This window comes from Loxodonta africana, chromosome 5 (genome assembly GCF_030014295.1).
Source record: "Loxodonta africana isolate mLoxAfr1 chromosome 5, mLoxAfr1.hap2, whole genome shotgun sequence".
Classification (NCBI taxonomy): domain Eukaryota; kingdom Metazoa; phylum Chordata; class Mammalia; order Proboscidea; family Elephantidae; genus Loxodonta; species Loxodonta africana.
Window position 1 is genome coordinate 15,669,180 of NC_087346.1, and position 24,341 is coordinate 15,693,520.

Sequence of the window (24,341 nt, forward strand, 5' to 3'; positions counted from 1 at the left end):
ACTTAAAGCACAATGAAAATTAAAAAAAAAAAAAGCAATGGTGAGTAAAACTGCTGGTGTGAGTCAAGGCAGTGGCTCCAAACAGTGTTTATTAATTTTATTCTTCACCGCCACACACTTGCAATGGAAAACAGCCAGTTTTTACTTAGGACTGTCCTTGCTGAAGCAAAGAAATTGACTTTATGAAATCTCCAAAAGCACATGTCTTTTTGTCTGTGACAAAAGTGGGAGGTAAGCATAAAGCATCTCTGTAGCATATCAAAGTAGGATGGCTGGCTTAAGGAAAAGTACGTGTGTGATTAAGTTGTGAGCTGAACTAGCTGCTGTTTTCACAGAACACCACTTTTACTGGAAAGAACAACCAACAAAGTATAGTACAAAGGATGAGAGAGAGGAAATAGAAGTATACTGTTGTAAAGTTCTTGTACAATACACGAAGCAGTACAACATTATTTTAAAATATACAGTTTTGTTAAAAATGTATACATCAATTCTACAGAACCAGTAAAAATAACAGCATAACTAATAAACTCATAGTAGAGATAAAACAGAATAATTATAAATAATTAATTTTAAAAATACAGGAAGAGAGAGAAAAAGAACGAAGAATAGATGGGATAAGATAGAAAGTAAATACAATGACAGATTTAAATCCAGCCACATCAATAGTTTTATTAAACGTAAATAGTCTAAACATGTCACTTAAAAGATTGAAATTGTCAGAATGGTTAATAAAAAAAGCAAAGCAAGACCCAAGTATACTGTCTACATGAAACCCACTTTAAATATAAAGATACAGATTGGTTAGAAGTAAAAGAATATGGGACATCTTGGTCAACTGGTATAATATAGTTCATAAAGTTATGTTCTACATCCTAGTTTGGTGAGTACTGTCTAGGGTCTTGAAAGCTTGCAAGCAGCCGTCTAAGATACAACTATTGGTCTCTACTCATCCAGAGTAAAAGAGAAGGAAGGAAACCAAAGACTCAAAGAAGAAACTAGCCTATGGAACAAATAGGCTACATAAACCATGGCCTCAATTACCCTGAGACAAGAAGAACTAGATGGTACTTAGCTAGAATGGGAGAAAAATGTGGAATAGAACCTCAAATTCCTCAAAAAAAAAAAAAAAAACCCAGACCTACTGAACTGGCTGAGAATGGAGGTCTCCCCAAAACTACTGCCCTGAAATACTCTTCCAACTTTGAACCAAAACTACCCTTTAGGTCACCTTGTAGCTAAATAACAAACTGGCTCAAAAAACAATGAACATCACCAATAAAAACTATGCTTTTTTAAAAAATCACCTATATGAGACCAAATGGTCAACAATTACTTTAAAACAGAGATGAGAATGTAAGGGTCAGAGAAACTAGATTAGTGGAAACAGAACAACCAGAACGGAAATAATGAGAATGTTCACACAATGTGAAGAACGTAAGCAACATCACTAAACAAGTTGTGTAGAAATTGTCGAATGGGAACCTAAACTGCTGTGTAAATCTTCACCAAAAACACAATATTATTAAATAAAAAAAAAGTAAAAGAATATACCATGGGAAACACTAATCAAAAGAAAGTTGGAGCAACTACATCAATATCAGACAAGGTAGACATGAAAATAAGGATATTATCAAGGATAAAAGGAAACATTACATAGGATAAAGGGAGCTACTCATTAAGACACAATAATCTAAATGTGTATTGACTTAACAATACCTTTAAAACACCTATAATAAAAAATGCTAGAAAAGAAAGAAGAAACAGCAAATCTATAATGATAGAAAAGTCAACATTCCTTTCTCAGTAATTGATAGAACAAGTACACAGAAAATCAGTTAAGGATACAGAAGACCTGAACAATATTATCAACCATCTTGGACTTTGTTATGGATTGAATTATGTCCATCAAAAATATGTGTTGTAAATCCTAACCTCTATGCCTGCGAAGGAAACCCGGTGGTTAAGAGCTATGGTTAAGAGCTATGGCTGCTAACCAAAAGGTTAAGGTAGTTCAAATCCACCAAGCATCCCTTGGAAACTCTATGGGATAGTTCTACTCTGTCCTATAGGATTGCTATGAGTTAGAATCGACTCAAAGTTTTTGTTTTTGTTTTTGGATGCCTGTGGTTATAATTCCATTTGGGAATGGGTTGTCCTTGTTATGTTAATGAGGCAAGATTAGTGTAGGGTATACCTTGAGTCATCCTCTTCTGAGATATAAAAGAGATAAATTATCAAATATCTGCACAGAGCAAAGATGGGAGAAGAGAAATGCCCCAGAGCAGAAGCTCGAAAGAGATAAGGACCTTCCTCCAGAGCCAGCAGAGAAAGAAAGCCTTCCCCTAGAGTTGGCATCTGGAATTTGGACTCCTAGCCTCCTAAACTGAAAAAACAAATTTCTGTTTGTTAAAGCCACCCATTTGTATTTCTGTTATAGCAGCACTAGATAACTAAGGCAGACCTAAATGGCAATTATAGGACAGTTTACTCAACAACTCACAGAATGTACATTTTTTTTTTTTTTCCAGTGCACATGGAACATTCACCAAGATACATCATATTCTGGGCAATAAACCAAATCTCAACAATATTAAAAGAATTGAAATTATACAAAGCATGTTCTTGGACAATAAGAGAAACCAAAAATTGAAAGGTATCTGGAAAATCCCCAAATATCTGAAAATTAGATAACACACTTCAAAAATAACTTATGAATTAAAGAAGAAATTATAAGGGAAATTAGAAAATCTTTTGAATAGAAAGAGTCTCAATTTCAAAAGTACTTAACCTGTAGTTTTTCCTGGATAATGCACTAATTTTAATCTAGTTGCTTTAGAACTGAGGCATGTACCATCCACACAGATTGCTTACCATTTTCAAATTATCTTTTTCATTTCCTTTACAGGCTCCTCCTCCTTTTACCTCTCTCTTCAAGACTGGTGTTCCTCAAAGCTTTTTCCTAGAACTAGAACCTCTGCTCTTCTCATTCTACACACTCTCCCTAGTACAGTTATCTACTGCAAAACTCGTATTTCTAGGCCAGATATCACTCACTTTTGAGCTGTTGATCATATATACAATTGCATTCTGGATACCTTCATCTGGATCTTTCACACACACCTCAAATACTCTAAAGGTTTTAAACTGACTTCACAATCTCTACATCCAAACATACTCTTTTCTCTAGCACCTACTCTACCAATTAATGGTACCAGCAAGTCCTCAAGCTAGAAAATTAAAGTAATCCCTAACTCTTGGCTAATACTATACACTTTCTTAAGACAGACCTCTACTGCTATAAAACCAAAAACCAAACCCAGTGCCGCCGAGCTGATTCCGACTCATAGCGACCCTATAGGACAGAGTAGAACCACCCCATAGAGTTTCCAAAGAGCGCCCGGTGGGTTCGAACTGCCGACCCTTTGGTTAGCAGCCATAGCACTTAATGACTATGCCACCAGGGTTTCCCTGCTGCTGTAAGGGTCACACGAGTCTTCCTGCCGTGAAATTTATCACTCATTATTATAACTACTTGTTTGCCATCCCTGAATTAAGATCCAGAAAGATGGGAACTGCATTTATCTTGCTCCCTGCTGTATCCTCAGTCGCTAGAAAAGTGCCTAACACACTATAAGTCCCTTTATTCCTGATACATTTTTGTTGTGGGGCATGATGGAGTGGTGGCTGGGAATGAATAAATCACTATATAAATTTACTTAATAACAAAAATATAAATCTTTAGAAATATTTTCTTAACTAAATGTAAGAACTATGAACTAACCAGATTATTTGCTTACATTTTCCAACATTATCTGTTGATTTCTAAATATACTGCTCCCATAAAAAATACTCTGAGGACAAACTCAAATCACTTAGAACTCAAAAATAACTGTCAACCCCTTTATCACTGCTCTTATTCAACATTGTGCTGGAGGTCCTAGCCAGAGCAATTAGGCTAGATAAAGAAATAAAGAGCGTCCAGATTGGCAAGGAAGAAGTAAAAATATCTCTATATGCAGACGACATGATCTTATATACAGAAAACCCTAAGGAATCCTCAAGAAAACTACTGAAACTAATAGAAGAGTTCAGCAGAGTACTGGGGTACAAGATAAACATACAAAAACCAGTTGGGAGGTGGGGCCAAGATGGCGGACTAGGTAGACGCTACCTCGGATCCCTCTTGCAACAAAGACTCGGAAAAACAAGTGAATCGATCACATACATAACAATCTACGAACCCTGAACAACAAACACAGATTTAGAGACGGAGAACAAACAAATATGGGGAAGCAGTGACTGTTTTCGGAGCCTGGTGCCAGCATCCCAGTCAGGTAACCTTGGCGCCGGGCTTAGGTCTGGGCCCAGGGGAGTTGAACTCAAAATCTTGTGATGGAGCAAACAAGGGGCGCAGCCCTACCCCCCTGAACTGACCCCGGGAGGGGGCCCGGCCAGTCCGTGAGGGCGGCGTAGCAACACGGCTGGTGGGAGAAATCCCCGGGAGGCAGTGACTGGTTTTGGAGCTGGAGTGCAGTGTCCCAGCCAGGGAACCTTGGCGCCGGGCTTTTGACTGGGCACTGTCACGGCGCAAGCACGGGGCGTAGCCCTTCTCCCCTGAACTAACACCGGGAGGGGGCCCAGCCGGTCTGCGGGGGCGGCGCGGGAATGCAGGTGGCGGGACGAGAAGTCCCCGGGAGGCAGCGACTGATTTTGGAGCCAGGAGTGCAGCCTCCCAGCAGGGCAACCTTGACGATGGGCTTTGGACTGGCAGTGGAGGATCTGACCGCGGCTTCAGCGGGCCAAACCCTCAGGGGCAATCTCCACACAGCCAGCACACATAGGCGACATGCCCCTTGGGAATCTCAGATAAAATAGTCATTCCAAGCAAGATAAGCAACTTTGGCTATATTCTGGGGTGCTACTCTCCTGTTTCTCTGAACCCTCCCCCACCCTTCCCAGGCGGCTTCATTAACATTGGAATTTCCTGAGCCAGAGGGAGAACGGCTCCGGCTCCACGGTGGCTTTGCTTTTCCCTTTTTTTTTTTTTTGGTCTTTTCCTAACCCATTCTTCCGGCCTGAGAGAAGGAACCACAAAAAACCCAGGGACCAAAAATCCATCCCTAATTGGACTAAAAACACAGAAACAGCTACAGCCAAGCATATATGATCCAAATCTCGGACTTTCATCCTTACAGGAACAAGGTGGCGGTTATAATCCAAAGGCAGTTCTGATAGGGATCTGACTGCATTTTTTTTTTTGCGGATTTTCTGGAAAAACAAGTTTCCCAGGTCTGATATCTCTGCTTATTCAACAGAGCCCTAACTGACCCAAAACAGGGAACTAAGGGCTGAAGCTCCCCCCAGACCACCTAGCGTCTTGCCTCAGGGGTCTAAGGAGGGTGACACCTACCAATCAGTAGAGGTACTTGCATTGGGGGCCTAAGGTACAGCTGCAGTGCCCTCCCATCAAGGTGCTACAGGAATAGAGACACACCTACCTCACTGACACTTGGGAGAAGCCTGTCAGCATCCTGCCCCGCCTGGAGGGTGAACCCCAGCTGCTAATAGAATCTGGTGCACACAACTATCACCACTACTTCTCAAGGTGGATAGGTGTTACGGTGCAGCACACACTTGATGACCCCAAATCAGATTCTACTCAAGAATAGTGAATAGACTCAGGCATGTATATCTGGCAACAGCCCAAACCAGCTGGTAATAGGTCATAAGTAAGTCAAGGGCTACAACAAGCAAGACAGCACAATCTAGTAGCCCATCCACGTATACTGAAAGAAAACAAAACAAGATAAGACTCAGTGAGCAATTACAGAATAAACCACTACTTTTTTTTTTTTAATCTCTTAGTGATCAATTGGAGACAGCAGTCGATATCAAACCACATAAAGAAGCAGACCATGACAGCTTCTACAACCCCCCAAACAAAAGAATCAAAATCTTTCCCAAATGAAGATACAATCCTGGAATTATCAGATACAGAATATAAAAAACTAATTTACAGAATGCTTCAAGATATCAGGGACGACCTCAGAAACGAAATAAGGCAAACGCAGAAAAAGCCAAGGAACACACTGATAAAACTGTTGAAGAACTCAAAAAGATTATTCAAGAACATAGTGGAAAAATTAATAAGTTGCAAGAATCCATAGAGAGACAGCATGTAGAAATCCAAAAGATTAACAATAAAATTACAGAATTAGACAACGCAATAGGAAGTCAGAGGAGCAGACTCGAGCAATTAGAATGCAGACTGGGAAATCTGGAGGACCAGGGAATTAACACCAACATAGCTGAAAAAAAATCAGATAAAAGAATTTTAAAAAATTAAGAAACCCTAAGAATCATGTGGGACTCTATCAAGAAGGATAATTTGCGTGTGATTGGAGTCCCACGGGGGGGAGGACAGAAAACACAGAGAAAATAGTTGAAGATCTGCTGACAGAAAACTTCCCTGACATCATGAAAGACGAAAGGATATTTATCCAAGATGCTCATTGAACCCCATTTAAGATTGATCCCAAAAGAAAAACACCAAGACATATTATCATCAAACTTGCCAAAACCAAAGATAAAGAGAAAATTTTAAAAGCAGCCAGGGAGAAAAGAAAGGTCTCCTTCAAGGGAGAATCAATAAGAATAAGTTCAGACTACTCAGCAGAAACCATGCAGGCAAGAAGGCAATGGGATGACATATACAGAGCACTGAAGGAGAAAAACTGCCAGCCAAGGATCATATATCCAGCAGAACTCTCTCTGAAATATGAAGGCGAAATTAAGATATTTACAGATAAACACAAGCTTAGAGAATTTGCAAAAACCAAACCAAAGCTACAAGAAATACTAAAGGAAATTGTTTGGTCAGAAAACCAATAATATCAGATACCAGCACAACACAAGGTCACAAAACAGAACAACCTGATATCAACTCAAATAGGGAAATCACAAAAACAAATTAAGATTAATTAAAAAAAAAAATTGCTCATAACAGGGAATCATTGAAGTCAATACGTAAAAGATCACAATAATCAAAAAGAGGGACTAAATACAGGAGGCATAGAACTGCCATATGGAGAGGGATACAAGGCGATATAGGACAATACAAGTTAGGTTTTTACTTAGAAAAATAGGGGTAAATATTAAGGTAACCACAAAGAGGTATAACAACTCCATAACTCAAGATAAAAGCCAAGAAAAACATAACGACTCAACAAACATAAAGTCAAACACTATGAAAATGAGGATCTCACAATTTACTAAGAAAAACGTCTCAACACAAAAAAGTAAGTGGAAAAATGAAATTGTCAACAACACACATAAAAAGGCATCAAAATGACAACACTAAACACTTATTTATCTATAATTACGCTGAATGTAAATGGACTAAATGCACCAATAAAGAGACAGAGAGTCTCTGACTGGATAAAGAAACACGATCTGTCTATATGCTGCCTACAAGAGACACACCTTAGTCTTAGAGACACAAACAAACTAAAACTCAAAGGATGGAAAAAAATATATCAAGCAAACAATAAGCAAAAAAGAAGAGGAGTAGCAATATTAATTTCTGACAAAATAGACTTTAGACTTAAATCCACCACAAAGGATAAAGAAGGACACTACATAATGATTAAAGGGACAATTGATCAGGAAGATATAACCATATTAAATATTTATGCACCCAATGACAGGGCTGCAAGATACATAAATCAAATTTTAACAGAACTGAAAAGTGAGATAGACACCTCCACAATTATAGTAGGAGACTTCAACACACCACTTTCGGAGAAGGACAGGACATCCAGTAAGAAGCTCAATAGAGACACGGAAGACCTAATTACAACAATCAACCAACTTGACCTCATTGACTTATACAGAACTCTCCACCCAACTGCTGCAAAGTATACTTTTTTTCTAGTGCACATGGAACATTCTCTAGAATAGACCACATATTAGGTCATAAAACAACCCTTTGCAGAATCCAAAACATCGAAATATTACAAAGCATCTTCTCAGACCACAAGGCAATAAAAGTAGAAATCAATAACAGAAAAACTAGGGAAAAGAAATCAAATACTTGGAAAATGAACAATACCCTCCTGAAAAAAGACTGGGTTATAGAAGACATCAAGGAGGGAATAAGGAAATTCATAGAATGCAACGAGAATGAAAATACTTCCTATCATAACCTCTGGGACACAGCAAAAGCAGTGCTCAGAGGCCAATTTATATCGATAAATGCACACATACAAAAAGAAGAAAGAGCCAAAAGCAGAGAACTGTCCCTACAACTTGAACAAATAGAAAGTGAGCACTAAAAGAATCCATCAGGCACCAGAAGAAAACAAATAATAAAAATTAGAGCTGAACTAAATGAATTAGAGAACAGAAAAACAATTGAAAGAATTAACAAAGCCAAAAGCTGGTTCTTTGAAAAAATTAACAAAATTGATAAACCATTGGCTAGACTGACTAAAGAAATACAGGAAAGGAAACAAATAACCCAAATAAGAAACGAGATGGGCCACATCACAACAGACCCAACGGAAATTAAAAGAATCATTTCAGATTATTACGAAAAATTGTACTCTAACAAATTTGCAAACCTAGAAGAAATGGATGAATTCCTGGAAAGACACTACCTACCTAAACTAACAAATTCAGAAGTAGAACAACTAAATAGACCCATAACAAAAAAAGAGATTGAAACGGTAATCAAAAAACTCCCAACAAAAAAAAGCCCTGGCCTGGATGGCTTCACTGCAGAGTTCTACCAAACTTTCAGAGAAGAGATAACACCACTACTACTAAAGGTACTTCAAAGCATACAAAATGACGGAATACTACCCAACTCATTCTATGAAGCCACCATCTCCCTGATACCAAAACCAGGTAAAGACATCACAAAAAAAGAAAATTACAGACCTATATCCCTCATGAATATAGATGCAAAAATCCTCAACAAAATTCTAGCCAACAGAATTCAACAACATATCAAAAAAATAATTCACCACGACCAAGTGGGATTTATACCAGGTATGCAAGGCTGGTTTAATATTAGAAAAACCATTAATGTAATCCACCACATAAATAAAACAAAAGACAAAAACCACATGATCTTATCAATTGATGCAGAAAAGGCACTTCACAAAGTCCAATACCCATTTATGATAAAAACTCTCACCAAAAGAGTAATTGAAGGAAAATTCCTCAACATAATAAAGGGCATCTATGCAAAGCCAACAGCCAACATCACTCTAAATGGAGAGAACCTGAAAGCATTTCCCTTGAGAACGGGAACCAGACAAGGATGTCCTTTATCACTGCTCTTATTCAACATTGTGCTAGAAGTCCTAGTCAGAGCAATTAGGCTAGACAAAGAAATAAAGGGCATCCGGATTGGCAAAGAGCAAGTAAAATTATCTCTATTTGCAGATGACATGATCTTATACACGGAAAACCCCAACGAATCCACCAGAAAACTACTGAAACTAATAGAAGAGTTTGGCAGAGTCTCAGGTTATAAGATAAACATACAAAAATCACTTGGATTCCTCTACATCAACAAAAAGAACATCAAAGAGGAAATCACCAAATCAATACCATTCACAGTAGCCCCCAAGAAGATAAAATACTTAGGAATAAATCTTACCAAGGATGGAAAAGACCTATACAAAGAAAACTACAAAGCTCTACTACAAGATATTAAAAAGGACATACTTAAGTGGAAAAACATACCTTGCTCATGGATAGGAAGACTTAACATAGTAAAAATGTCTATTCAACCAAAAGCCATCTATACATACAATGCACCTCCGATCCAAATTCCAATGTCATTTTTTAAGGTGATAGAGAAACAAATCACCAACTTCATATGGAAGGGAAAGAAGCCTCGGATAAGCAAAGCATTACTAAGAAAGTGGGAGGCCTCACTCTACCTGATTTCAGAACCTATTATACAGCCACAGTAGTCAAAACAGCCTGGTATTGGTACAACAACAGGCACATAGACCAGTGGCACAGAATTGAGAACCCAGATATAAATCCATCCACATACGAGCAGCTGATATTTGACAAAGGCTCAGAGTCAGTTAATTGGGGAAAAGATAGTCTTTTTAACAAATGGTACTGGCATAACTGGATATCCATTTGCAAAAAAATGAAACAGGACCCATACCTCACACCATGCACAAAAACTAACTCCAAGTGGATCAAAGGCCTAAACATAAAGACTAAAACGATAAAGATCATGGAAGAAAATATAGGGACAATCTTAGGAGCCCTAATACAAGGCATAAACAGAATACAAAACATTACCAAAAATGTCGAAGAGAAACCCGATAACTGGGAGCTCCTAAAAATCAAACACCTATGCTCATCTAAAGACTTCACCAAAAGAGTAAAAAGACCACCTACAGACTGGGAAAGAATTTTCAGCTATGACATCTCCGACCAGCACCTGATCCCTAAAATCTATATGATTCTGTCAAAACTCAACCACAAAAAGACAAACAACCCAATCAAGAAGTGGGCAAAGGATATGAACACACACTTCACTAAAGAAGATATTCAGGCAGCTAACAGATACATAAGAAAATGTTCTCGATCATTAGCCATTAGAGAAATGCAAATTAAAACCATGATGAGATTCCATCTCACTCCACCAAGGCTGGCATTAATCCAAAAAACACAAAATAATAAATGTTGGAGAGGCTGCGGAGAGATTGGAACTCTTATACACTGCTGGTGGGAATGTAAAATGGTACAACCACTTTGGAAATCTATCTGGCGATATCTTAAACAGTTAGAAATAGAACTACCATACAACCCAGAAATCCCACTCCTCGGAATATACCCTAGAGAAATAAGAGCCTTCACACAAACAGATATATGCACACCCATGTTTACTGCAGCTCTGTTTACAATAGCAAAAAGCTGGAAGCAACCAAGGTGTCCATCAACGGATGAATGGGTAAATAAATTGTGGTATATTCACACAATGGAATACTGTGCATCGATAAAGAACAGTGACGAATCTATGAAACACTTCATAACATGGAGGAACCTGGAAGGCATTATGCTGAGTGAAATTAGTCAGAGGCAAAAGGACAAATATTGTATAAGACCACTATTATAAGATCTTGAGAAATAGTATAAACTGAGAAGAACACAGACTTTTGTGGTTACGCAGCAGGGAGGGAGGGAGGGTGGGAGAGGGTTTTTTACTGATTAATTGGTAGCTAAGAACTGCTTTAGGTGAAGCGAAGGACAATACTCAATACATGGAAGATCAGCTCAATTGGACTGGACCAAAAGCAAAGAAGTTTCCGGGATAAAATGAATGCTTCAAAGCGGAGCAAGGGCGGGCGTTTGGGGACCATGGTTTAAGGGGACTTCTAAGTCAATTGGCAAAATAATTCTATTATGAAAACATTCTGCATCCCACTTTGAAATGTGGTGTCTGGGGTCTTAAGTGCTAACAAGCGGCCATCTAAGATGCATCAATTGGTCTCAACCCACCTGGAGCAAAGGAGAATGAAGAACACCAAGGTCACATGACAACAAAGAGCCCAAGAGACACAAAGGGCCACGTGAACCAGAGACCTACATCATCCTGAAACCAGAAGAACTAGTTGGTGCCCAGCCACAATTGACGACTGCCCTGACAGGGAGCGCAACAGAGAATCCCTGAGGGAACAGGAGATCAGTGGGATGCAGACCCCAAATTTGCATAAAAAGACCATACTTAATGGTCTGACTGAGACTAGAGGAATCCCGGCGGTCATGGTCCCCAAACCTTCTGTTGGCACAGGACAGGAACCATCCCCGAAGACAACTCATCAGACATGAAAGGGACTGGACAGTGGGTAGGTGAGAGATGCTGATGAAGAGTGAGCTAATTATATCAAGTGGTCACTTGAGACTGTGTTGGCATCTCCTGTCTGGAGGGGGGATGGGTGGATAGAGAGAGTTGGAAGCTGGCAAAATTGTCACGGAAGGAGAGACTGGAAGGGCTGACTCAAGAGGGGGAGAGCAAGTGGGAGAACGGAGTAAGGTGTATATAAACTTATATGTGACAGTCTGACTTGATTTGTAAACGTTCACTTGAAGCTCAATAAAAGTTAAAAAAAAAAAACAACCAGTTGGATTCCTCTACACCAACAAAAAGAACATTGAAGAGGAAAACACCAAATCAATACCATCTACAGTAGCCCCCAAGAAGATAAAATACTTAGGAATAAATCTTACCATAGATGTAAAAGACTTATACAAAGAAAACCACAATACACTTCTGCAAGAAACCAAAAGAGACCTACGTAAGTAGAAAAACATACCTTGCTAATGGATATAGGAAGACTTAATATTATAAAAATGTTTCTCCTACCAAAAGCAATCTATATATTTAACGCAATTCTGATCCAAATTCCAACGACATTCTTTAATGACATGGAGAAACAAATCACCAACTTCATATGTAAGGGAAAGAGGCCCCAGATAAGTAAAGCATTCCTGAAAAAGAACAAAGTGGGGGGGGGGGTCTTAACCTACCTGATTTTAGAACTATTATTCCACCACAGTAGTCAAAACAGCCTGATACTGGTACATCAACAGATACATGGACCAATGGAACAGAATTGAGAATTCAGACATTAATCCATCCACATATGAGCAGTTCATATTTGACAAAGGCCCCAAAACAGTTAAATGGGGAAAAGACAGTCTTTTTAACAAATGGTGCTGGCATAACTGCATAGCCATCTGCAAAAAAATGAAACAAGACCCATACCTCGCTCCATGCACAAAAACGAGCTCAAAATGGATTAAAGACCTAAATATAAAATCTAAAATGATAAAGATCATGGAAGAAAAAATAGGGACAACATTAGGAGCCCAAATACATGGCATTTACAGTATACAAAACATTATAAAGAATGCAGAAGAAAAACCAGATAACTGGGAGTGCCTAAAAATCAAACACCTATGTTCATCCAAAGACTTCACCAAAAGAGTAAAAAGATTACCTACAGACTGGGAAAAAGTTTTTAGCTATGACATTTCTGATCAGCACCGGATCTCTAAAATCTACATGATACTGCAAAAACTCAACTGCAAAAAGACAAATAACCCAATTAAAAAATGGGCAAGATATGAATAGACACTTCACTAAAGAAGACATTCAGGTACCTAACAGATATATGAGGAAATGTTCACGATCATTAGCCATTAGAGAAATGCAGATCAAAACTACCATGAGATTTTATCTCACTCCAACAAGGCTGGCATTAATCCAAAAAACACAAAATAATAAATGTTGGAGAGGCTGTGGAGAGACTGGAACACTTATACAGTGCTGGTGGGAATATAAAATGGTACAACCACTTTGGAAATTGATTTGGCGCTTCCTTACAAAGCTAGACATAGAACTACCATGCAGTCCAGCAATCCCACTCCTTGGAATATATCCTAGAGAAATAACAGCCTTTACACGAACAGATACATGCACACCCATGTTCATTGCAGCACTGTTAACAATAGCAAAAAGATGGATGCAAACAAGTTGCCCATCAATGGATGAATGGATAAATAAAATATGGTATATTCACACACTGGGATGCTACACATCCATAAAGAACAGTGATGAACCTGTGAGACAGTTCATAACGTGGAAGAATCTGGAACGCAAAAGGACAAATATTGTATAAGACCCCTATTACAAGAACTGGAGAAATAGTTTAAACAGAGAAGAAAATATTCTTTCATGGTTACAAGAAGGGGAGGGAGCGAGGGTGGGAGAGGGATATTCACTAATTAGATGGTAGATAAGGACTATTTTAGGTGATGGGAAAGATAACAGACAATACAGGTGAGGTCAGCACAAGCGGACTAAACCAAAAGCAAAGAAGTTTCTGGAATAAACTGAATGCGTCAAAGGCCAGCGTAGCAGGGGTGGGTGTTTGGGGACCACGGTTTCAGGGGACATCTAAGTCAATTGGTATAATAAAATCTGTTAAGAAAACATTCTGCATCCCACCTTGGAGAGAGGCGTCTGGGATCTTAAATGCTAGCAAGCGGCCATCTAAGATGCATCAGTTGGTCTCAACCCACTTGGATCAAAGGAGAATGAAAAACACCAAGGACACAAGGTAATTACGAGCGCATGAGTCAGAAAGGGCCACATAAACCAGAGACTACATCAGCCTGAGACCAGAAGAACTAGATGGTGCCCGGCCACAACCAATGACTGCCCTGACAGGGAACACAACAGAGAACCCCTGAGGAGGCAGGAGAGCAGGAGGATGCAGACCTCAGATTCTCGTAAAAAGACCAGACTTAATGGTCTGACTGAGACTAGAACAATCCCAGTGGTCATGGCCCCCAGACCTTCGGTTGGCCCAGGACAGGAACCATTCCCAAAGCCAACTCTTCAGACATGGATTGGACTGGACAATGGGTTGGAGAGGTATGCTTGTGCAGAGCGAGCTTCTTGGATCAGGCGGACACTTGAGACTATGTTGGCATCTCCTCCCTGGAGGGGAGATGAGAGGGTGGAGGGGCTTAGAAGCTGGTGAAATGGACACGAAAAGAGAGAGTGGAGGGAGGGAGCAGACTGTCTCATTAAGGAGAGAGCAACTGGGAGTATGTAGCAAGGTGTATGTCTATAAGTTTTTGTGTCAGAGACTGACTTGATTTGTAAACTTTGACTTAAAGCACAATAAAATATTTTTTAAAAAACGTAAAAAAAAATATCAATATACCATAAGCGTACTGAAGAACATATACAATTTTGCCTTTTAGGGACAATATACCTAAGGATAAAATGTAAAGTACCAAATATGCATCACTGGAAAGACAGATTTATTGATTTTGCAAATCATGATAAACTACCAAGCTCTTCTTTTAATGAAACTAATTAATCCTTCCCCTCTAGTAATTGGTCAAAAAACATTCCTTCCCAAAGCTAAGCTTTTAAATGGAAAAATTATCAAATAATTATTCTGAAAACACCTAGCACAAACACAAGATTTGTTTGAACACAAGATAGGTTTTAGCCAAACATAAAACAATCAGCAGTAAATCACCTCTGAATCCCCTCTACGGAACGAAACCCACCTTCTGCTTTGGACCTAACCGGCACTCTAAAACACTAACAGTCTCTTCTAAAAGTCAAAAGAAAACTTACTGCTAATAATCAGTAAATCTAAATTGATTGTTTCCCAAAAAAGGAAAATACCCAAAATAATAATGTGTTTTATTTCCTTAACCTTTGTATAGTTTGAGTAGATTTGTTTAGCACTTTAATTCATCCAATAAATATCTATTAAAAACTTATTGAATGCCAGTAAGAACAAGGTACTAGAGTCTTTTCAAAGATAATAACTTTCATAGACCTAAACAGTTTATAAATCCAAGAGTACACATCTGTGGAAACTAGTTTAAATGGCAAAAATAAAAATTAAGAATAACTTCCTTACCAAATTATTCCTTTAATGTACTTACTTATTATAAAACTTTCCCTCTCGTTTCCCTTTTTAAATTTTTTTTCATTTTTCAGTAATTGCTAACATACTGACTGTTAAAAATATTCCCAAATATCTAATTAGTAACTGTTTCCAACAAATTGCAAATGAAGAACAAAACAACTTAACAAATGGGGTACCTGACAGAGGATGTTCTTGGCCCGTGATCTCTGGAATCCATTACCCAACCAACATGACACTCTAGAGGGGGATTTGTGCTGTGCCTTGTTTTTCTTTTTCTTGGACTCTAAAAAAAAAGAAGTCAAACATTGCAATTATTTTCAGTAGTGTGAACTTCACAAGTAAATTAAAACCCTCTGACTGTAAACCAACTCAAACATCTTCATACTGTGGATGACACATTATGAAATCATATGAAGTCACAAAACTCAAATATCTTACATACAAGTTACAAAACTTAACAAACAAGTCTCTTTACTGGGTTTGTAACACAAGGATTAAAGGAAATGCAACTTGGTGTGATTCTTCATTACACTTTCTGATCCTCTTTAATTATACTACTGAGTCGTAAAGAAGTCATTTGTTACCCTGAGAAAACATTGCTATGGTAAAATACCATTTTTTAATGAATTCTTACAATCAAAAATATATATTTTTTTAAATGATAGAAACTAAAAAGTCTCATTCTGTAATGTTAAAACAGGGATACAAGATGCAGGCTTTCTATTCCTGCTTGTTTTGTGCACCTTTACATCAATGGCTTTTGGTTCTTTAACAACAGGATAAAATCTTGGGGTTTTGTTAGGATCTTGTAATCTGGGTGTTCGAGGTGTGTTGGGTGTCCGAGTAGGGTGAATTCTAGGTGATTCTGGAACTGCTGTGGGCAATGAACGGGCCATTGTTGCTGAAGATACTTCTGAAATATTGAACAGCTTCTGAGCTAATTCTTCAGCCAAATCTGCAAAATAAAAAGTTGTTAAAATTATTTTAGATCCTAGCAAAATATTTTACTTTGAGAGCAAGGATAATTATAAAATTCTCTAAGCTCAAGTGATTTTTTTCATTAGTAACGTATCAAATATATATATATATAATATATATAATAAACACTTGTTTATCCTCACCTAGTTTTACTAAATTTTGATTATGCTACATTTGTTTTTCTACTTTTTTTTTTTTAAAGAAAGGTAAGCTGAAGTTCACTGTGTAACCTTCCCTAATCCACCTTCCCTCCTGCATTCCCTCCTTAGAGATAACCAGGCTCTTAAATTTGGTATTTCTATATACCACTACATATATGTATATAATATTATTTTACATAATTTTAAAACTATATGTAAGTGGTGTCATATGACATATCATTTTGTATGCTATTCCTCAGCCAATATTTTGTTTATGACTCTTACTCATGCACCATTCATACAGCTCAGGTTTGTTCATTTTCACTGCTGAATAATATACTGTTATATATTATATTCCACTTTGGTGAGTCTTATAAAGCTAAGAAGTGGCCATCTAAGATGCATCAATTGCTCTCAGCCCACCTGGAACAAAGGAGAATGAGGAACACCAAAGACACAAGGAAAATATGAGGCCAAGAGACAGGGCCACATAAGCCAGAGAGTCCATCAGTCCGAGACCAGAAGAACTAGATGATGCCCAGCTACCACCACTAACTGCCCTGACAGGGAACCCAACAGGACATCCCCGATGGAGCAGGAGAAAAGTGGGATGCAGACCTCAAATTCTAGTAAAAAGACCAGACTTTATGGTCTGACTGAGACTGGAGGGACCCCAGAGGTCATGGTCCTCGGACTATTAGCCCAAAACTAAAACCATTCCCAAAGCCAACTCTTCAAAGATTGGACTGGACTATAAGACATAAAATGATACTGGTAAGGAGTGTGCTTCTTAGCTAAAGTAGATGAATGAGACTATGTGGGCAGCTCCTGTCTGGAGGCGAGATGAGAGGGCACAGGGGGACAGGAGCTGGTTGAATGGACATGGGAAATACAGGGTGGAGAGAAGGAGTGTGCTGCGAAATTGTGGGTGAGCCACTAGGGTCACATGACAATGTGTGTATAAGGTTTTGTATGAGAAACTGACTTGAATTTTAAACTTTCACTTAAAGCACAATTTTAGAAAATACTATTACATAAATTTATCAATTTATTCATTCTCTTGCAGATGAACATTTATGTTATTTCCAAATTTTGGCTATAATCAACAAGGCTGCAATTAACATTGCTGAACACATCTTTTTGTACAGGTATGAATGTTTCCCTGGGGTTTATATCTGAAGTAGAAATGCAGAGTCAAAGGATATATGCATCTTCTGACTTACTGAATATTGATCACCTAACTGCTGTCTATTTTTGTGTTTTTTTTAACTGCTATCTATACTCTCACCATCAGCATGTGAGAGTTTCAGCTATTTCACATCCTGGCCAACACTGGGTTTTTTCCACCTTATGGAAGTTAAATGGTATTTTCGTTTCCTTATTTACTAGTGGAAAACTCTGGTGGCGCAGTGGTTAAGTGCTACAGATGCTAACCAAAAGGTGGCAGTTCAAATCCACCAGGCACTCCTTGAAAACACTATGGGGCAGTTCTACTCTACTATAGGGTCACTATGAGTCGGAATCAACTGGACAACATTGGGTTTGATTTTTTTTTTTTTAATTATTAATGAAGTTGAGGATATTTTCATATGTTAGTCACCATTTGGATTATCTCTTTTGTGAGTCTGTCATTCATATCCTTTGACTGTTTTTCTATTGGATTGTAATTGATTTGTTCATGAAAATCTTATGGTATGATATTAAGTAGGCCATCAGATGAATCTAGCAGTGTCAAATATATAGGTTCTATTCCTATATGGTTTTTCTTCAGACTTATCAACTTCTTTTGATCCATACAATAACATTTTGTTCATCCATTCAACGGAGTCCCTGGATGGTGTACACAGTTAAGTGCTTGACTACTAGCCTAAAGTCTGGCAGTTCAAACCCACTGACAGGTGCCTTGGAAGACAGGCACAGCAATCTGTTCTGAAAGGTCACAGCCTTGAAAATCCTAAGCAGCAGCTCTACTCTGCACATGTGGGGCCACTATGAGTCAGAATCAACTTGAAGGCAACTATCAACAACAACATTCATTCAACAAATATTACTGAGTGCCTACTATATGCCAAGCAAAACAGGTACTAGTTTGTAAGGTCAGAAGTGAAGTTCTCCCACTCTATTAGTCTCCCTGCTTTGTCATTTCCCCTGCACACTGTTGCGAGAACGACCGTCATGAAAAGCAATTAGATCATTTCATACTTCTACTTAAAATCCTTTAGTAGTTCCCCTTTGCCTCTATAAAAAGAGGCCCTTTATCATGGTATGTAAGACTTTCTTGACTTTGACTCATCTGTCATTCCCTGCTTCAATCCTGATGCCCCAAATAACAACTACTTGTTCCTTTTTCCTGGCTCTGTATCTTTTTATATGCTTTTTCCTTTCTGAAACTCCCCTTCCCTCATCTTTGAAACACCCACTTGAACTCATGTACTCTTCCTTTAACATCCAACACAGATGTTACCTTTCCTGGGGACGTGAGGCATTCCTTGAATACATCCTGCCAATAGAGGTAATTCTTTTTTTGTGCCACCTCTGCCTTTTTTTAATTTATTGTTTCATTAACTAAATTAAAACTATTGTTTTTTCTTTTTACATATCATCTCATTACATGTTAAGAGCAAGTTTCTGAGAGGTTCCCTGAGAGCAAGGGCTACATCTTATATTTGTATACCAGTGCCACGATAAAAACCAAAAAACCAAACTCACTGCCATTGAGTAGATTCTGACTCATAGCGACCCTATAGGATAGAGTAGAGCTGCCCCAAAGGGTTTCCAGGGAGTGGCCGGTGGATTCGAACTGCCGACATTTTGGTTAGCAGCCGAGCTATTAACCACTGCACCACAACAGCTCCAAGTGCCTAGGAAAAAGTATATCCCCACCAAATGAATGCCAAACTTAACTGAACTGCGTTATGCTGTTTTTCCTTGTACCAAAAAGATAAATAATTTTAAGTAAAAAAATATAAGCATACACTGAAAAATATGTTAAATCCAGTGCCTTTGTTAAAAAAATATTCAAAGACTCAGGATTAATAACAACCTATAAACGATAAGCTTCCCTAGGACCCAGATTATGGTCTCTAAATTTCATTTCCCACTAAGATGTCTCCTCAGTGAAATAAAATCTGGAGCAGAAAAAGCATATGTTATATGAGCCTGGGAATCTTGAGCCAGAAAACAGTGAACTAAAAACAAAACAAAACTAGCATCAGGCTGTAAGGACAGAGGAGCAAACTTTACGGACTCACCAGGCAAAAATGAAGCAATCTTACCACTAAAAATAATGATATAATATAATGGATACAATACATCAAATAAATAAGATCCATGGTTTCATAATGAAAAAAACAAATCATATCTGGAGGTTGCTAGGGCACCAACTCCTTATTCAGAAAATTGATAAAAGTGAATAAAAAGAAAGAAGCATTCATCCTTCCTTTCCTGGACAAACTGAATTTCAGGGTAACCAAAGAGTTAATGAAAGAATGTTCTTCTTTATAGAAGAATTCTATGTAGAAGAGATAACACAATTAAAAGATCACTACTTCTGCAACCCTACTGAAATAAAGGATTTAGGGGATATCCATCAATGGCTGCTAAAATTACAAGGTAAAAAGTTGAAGGGAAACTTTATAATGAATGGATCAGGCTGACAACACCTGAACACAATGATCAACGTAACATCAGCAAAAGTGAGACTTACAGACATTACGTGATAAAAGAAATATTCCTGCCACCAGTGGGAGTGGGAAATGAGCCTAAATACCACCAATTTTCTATATCTAAATATTAACTCATAAAAAAATATAGAAGAGATAGAAGAACATATTAACCAAAAACCCACTGCCGTCGAGTTGATTCCAACTCATAACAACCCTAGAGGACAGAGTAGAACTGCCCCCATAGAGTTTCCAAGGAATGCCTAGCGGATTCGAACTACTGACCTTTTGGTTAGCAGCCGTAGCACTTAACCACTACACCACCAGGGTTTCCGAAGAACATATTAAATGATATAAAAGGAGATACAGTCAGGTAAATGCAGAACATAAATCCTAAGGCAAATTAACTATGTAATTTCTTCAACAAATCTTTGGCGTGGGGAAAAGAAATAGTTTGAGATTAAGACAGACCTGATGGCCTTACCAATGAAATGCAATCTGTGGACCTTGTTTAGTCCTGATTCAAAGACATACTTTAGACAAACAAGGACAACCAAACATAAACTGGGTAGTGAATAGTATTAAGGAATTACTGTTTGTTATGTGAAATAAAGGCATTATGAAGATTTACAATATATATCTATCAGTTTGCAATATCATGGAGAATTTACAGGAGAAATAATACGATTGAGACTCAACATAAAATAGCAGAAAGACATAGGGAGGCACAGTACAAATGGGAAAAAAAAAGTCAACAATTGTTGACGCTAGGTCAGATGGGTACATATGGGTTCATTAAACGATGGTCTCCACTTCTGTTTATTTCTGAACATTTCCATAGTGAAAAGGTAAATTTTATTTTTATTTTATTCTAGGTTTATTTCAGTGTGAATTTTACCCATTAATAAGAGGGGATGTATCACGTTTGTGAAGACTAAAGACCTATAGAACACTTTTATTATCCCAAAAGAAACATTTTACAAAATGTTTACGGCATAGCATATACCAATTTACAGCATTTTGACATAAAATTATCAAAAATTAATTAAGACATAAGCACAAAAAATATATTAAATATAAACATATTGCTATTAGAAATATAAATTAAGAATAAGAGTATATTAAAGTTCTAGATATTATAAAAAATAACTTTGTATCAAAATCATAGGCCATCTCTTCCACATGAATACTGATAACAGCATTATTCATAATTGCCAAAAGTGAAAACAATCCAAGTATCCATCAGTTCTTGAATGGATAAATAAAATGCGGTATAGGCATACTACGTATTACTACTCAGCAAGAAAAAAGGAGCAAAGTATTGATACATACAACAACATGAATGAACCTCAAAATATTATGCTAAATGAAAAAAGCTAGACACATAACTATGTATCATATGATTCACTTTATATGAAATTCCTAGGAAATACAAAGTCATAGAGACAGTAAATCAGCCTCAGGCTGAAGGTGGGAATGGGGACTAAGTGCAAATTGTCATGAGAGAACTTTTTAGAATGAAAATATTATTCTAAAACTGGATTGTGTTAGTGAACAAATATATAAATATAATTTACTAAAACTCATTGAACTGTACACTTAAAATGTGTGAATATTATGGTATATAAATTATACCTCAATAAAACTGTAAAACGACAATGAAACAGGCCATCTGTTCTTCTGGGCACCTCAACTGTGATTGTCTAGCATACACTTTCTGCTACAAGCTTATCAGAGAATACTGAAAGAGGAACAGCCCTAAGGCAGTGATTTTCAAAGTGTGGTCCTGGGACCAACAGCATTAACATAACCTGGAAACATTTTAGAAATGCATATTCTCAGTCCCACATCAGCTTACAGAATCAGAAACTCTGGGTATGGAGTTGTTAATCTCTTTTAATAAACTTTCCAGGTGATTCTGATATTTCCTAAAGTTTAAGACCCACTGGACTAAGGTGTGTGCTAAGTATTCTACTAATAAAGATTTTCCAAATTTTATCTCTACTAAATCATTGCGTAGCTGTATATTTGGACCATATGAACCTGGTCCACAGTTGCTATTCTCTTTAGAGACAAGAATTGCTCTATAAATAAAACTTAATATTACACTCTTGCTGTTCACTGAAGTATGATAATAAAAAATGCCACATGAGGACTGGCACTTTAGTTTTTGGAAATAAAAATGCCACCAAAGTAGGAATTGGGAATTTTTTCTGTAAAGGGTCAGAGAGTAAATATTTTTGGTTTTTCAAGTCATAAGGTCTCTGCTGAAACTATACAATTCTGCCTTTATAGCACAAAAACAGCTATAGATAACATGTAAATGAAGGGTGTGGCCATATTTGCACAGAGTGGACTGATTTTGTCCCATTGGCCACAGTTTGCTGAAAACTGAACAAGAACAGTCAGACAGACAGAGATCCAAATACTGCATTTGCATTTTGCTTACAAAAAAAAGTTCTTATGTATTCAGTAAGGTAGAGAAAAGCCAGAGCATGTTAAAAAGAGACAGACAGACAATATAAAAAAGATCCCAATCAAACTTTTAGAGAAGAAAAACACAATAGCTGAGATCAAAACTTCATTGGATAAGATGAACAATAGTTTAGGCACTATAGAAGAAAAGACTAATGAGCTAGAAGACAAGAAATAGAAACTATCCAAAACAAAATACAGAAAGAAAAAAAAAAACCGGGGTGGAGGGTAGGTGGGTTGAGGGAACAACAAAGCATTAGTAAGCTATGGAGAAACTTCAGGTGGCCTAGTATGCTTGAAGTGGCCTAGTAATTGGAGTGCTGGACGGAAGAATTCTTAATTTAAAATTATGACAAAAATTTTCTGAATTTGATTTTAAAGATACATATATAGTATATATGTGTAATGTGTATGTACATACATATGTTGCATGCTATTTGAGTCGATTCTGATTCATAGCTGACCCTGCTGGATAGAGTAGAACTGCCCCATAGGGTTTCCAAAGCTGTAATCTTTATGGAAGGAGCCCTGGTGGCACAGTGGTTGAAGTGCTCAACTGCTAAACAAAAGGTTGGCAGCTTGAGCTCACCAGCTGCTCTGGGGGAGAAAGATGTGGCAATCTGCTTCTGTAAGGATTTAAGGCCTTGGAAACCCTATTGGGTAGTTCTACTCTGTCTTTGCAGGGCCACTACAAGTCAGAATTGACTTGATGACAATGTTTGTTTTTTTTTTTTTTGGTTAATTTTTACAGAAGCAGATCATCTCATTTTTCTCCTGCAGAGTGGCTAGTGGGTTCAAACTACTGACCTTTTGGTTAGTAGCTGAGCACTTAACCCCTGTGCCACCAGGGCTCCTTTTTACATATGTGTGCATGTGTATATGTATATTTTATTTATACATGCATACATACATGTGTATATGTATGTGTATATGTATGTATATATCCAAGAAACTCAGTGAGCCCAAGCATAAGAAACATAAAGAAAACTATACCAAGGCAGTCATAATTAAATTGCTTACAACTAGAGATAAATAAAAAATATTAAAATCAGCCAGAATCCATAGAAATTCTCAATCTGAAGAACAAATAACTACAACTGAAAAAAAATACTAACAAAGTCTTAGGAGCCTATGGAGCAACAATGAAAGGTCTAGGAGAGGAGAAAGAGTATAGAAATAAAAAATTTTGAAGAAATAATAGCTGAAAACTTCTCAAGTTTGGCAAAAGACGTAAATCTACAGATTCAAGAAATTGATATAGACCCAAAAGAATTGATGTCCAAACACATCACACTCTAATTGCTGAAAATTTAAGACAAGTAAAAAATCTTGAAAGCAACCAGAGAAAAAGAACACACTGCCTATAGAGAAACAGTTTGAATGACTATGATTTTTTTCTATCAGAAATCATGAAGGGCAGAAGGAAGTAGCAAGTTTTTAAAGTGCTGAAAGAAAAGAACTATCAACCCAGAATTCTATATCCCGTGAAAATATCCTTTGGGAAAATATCATTCATTCTCCATGAAAGAAAGCTGACTCATAGGCAGCGGACCTTCTGTAAAAGAACTACTACAGAAAGTGTTTAA

At 37.6% G+C, this 24,341-nt stretch overlaps 1 protein-coding gene across 5 annotated transcripts in view; it reads right to left on the reverse strand.

Moving 5' to 3' along the window:
* The window catches only part of LARP1B (La ribonucleoprotein 1B), a 150,904-nt gene that overhangs the window by 16,165 nt on the left and 110,398 nt on the right, over positions 1-24,341 (reverse strand). For 4 of the 5 annotated variants that reach the window (XM_023548664.2, XM_023548665.2, XM_064285329.1 and 1 more), the window contains 2 exons: positions 16,244-16,455; positions 15,677-15,783 (listed from right to left, as the gene is read on the reverse strand). In XM_023548664.2, coding sequence (XP_023404432.1) covers positions 15,677-15,783; positions 16,244-16,455 — 319 coding nt within the window. Of the gene's footprint in view, positions 1-15,676; positions 15,784-16,243; positions 16,456-24,341 lie in introns of those variants that run through there. The other variant, XM_064285330.1, reaches the window with a different exon arrangement.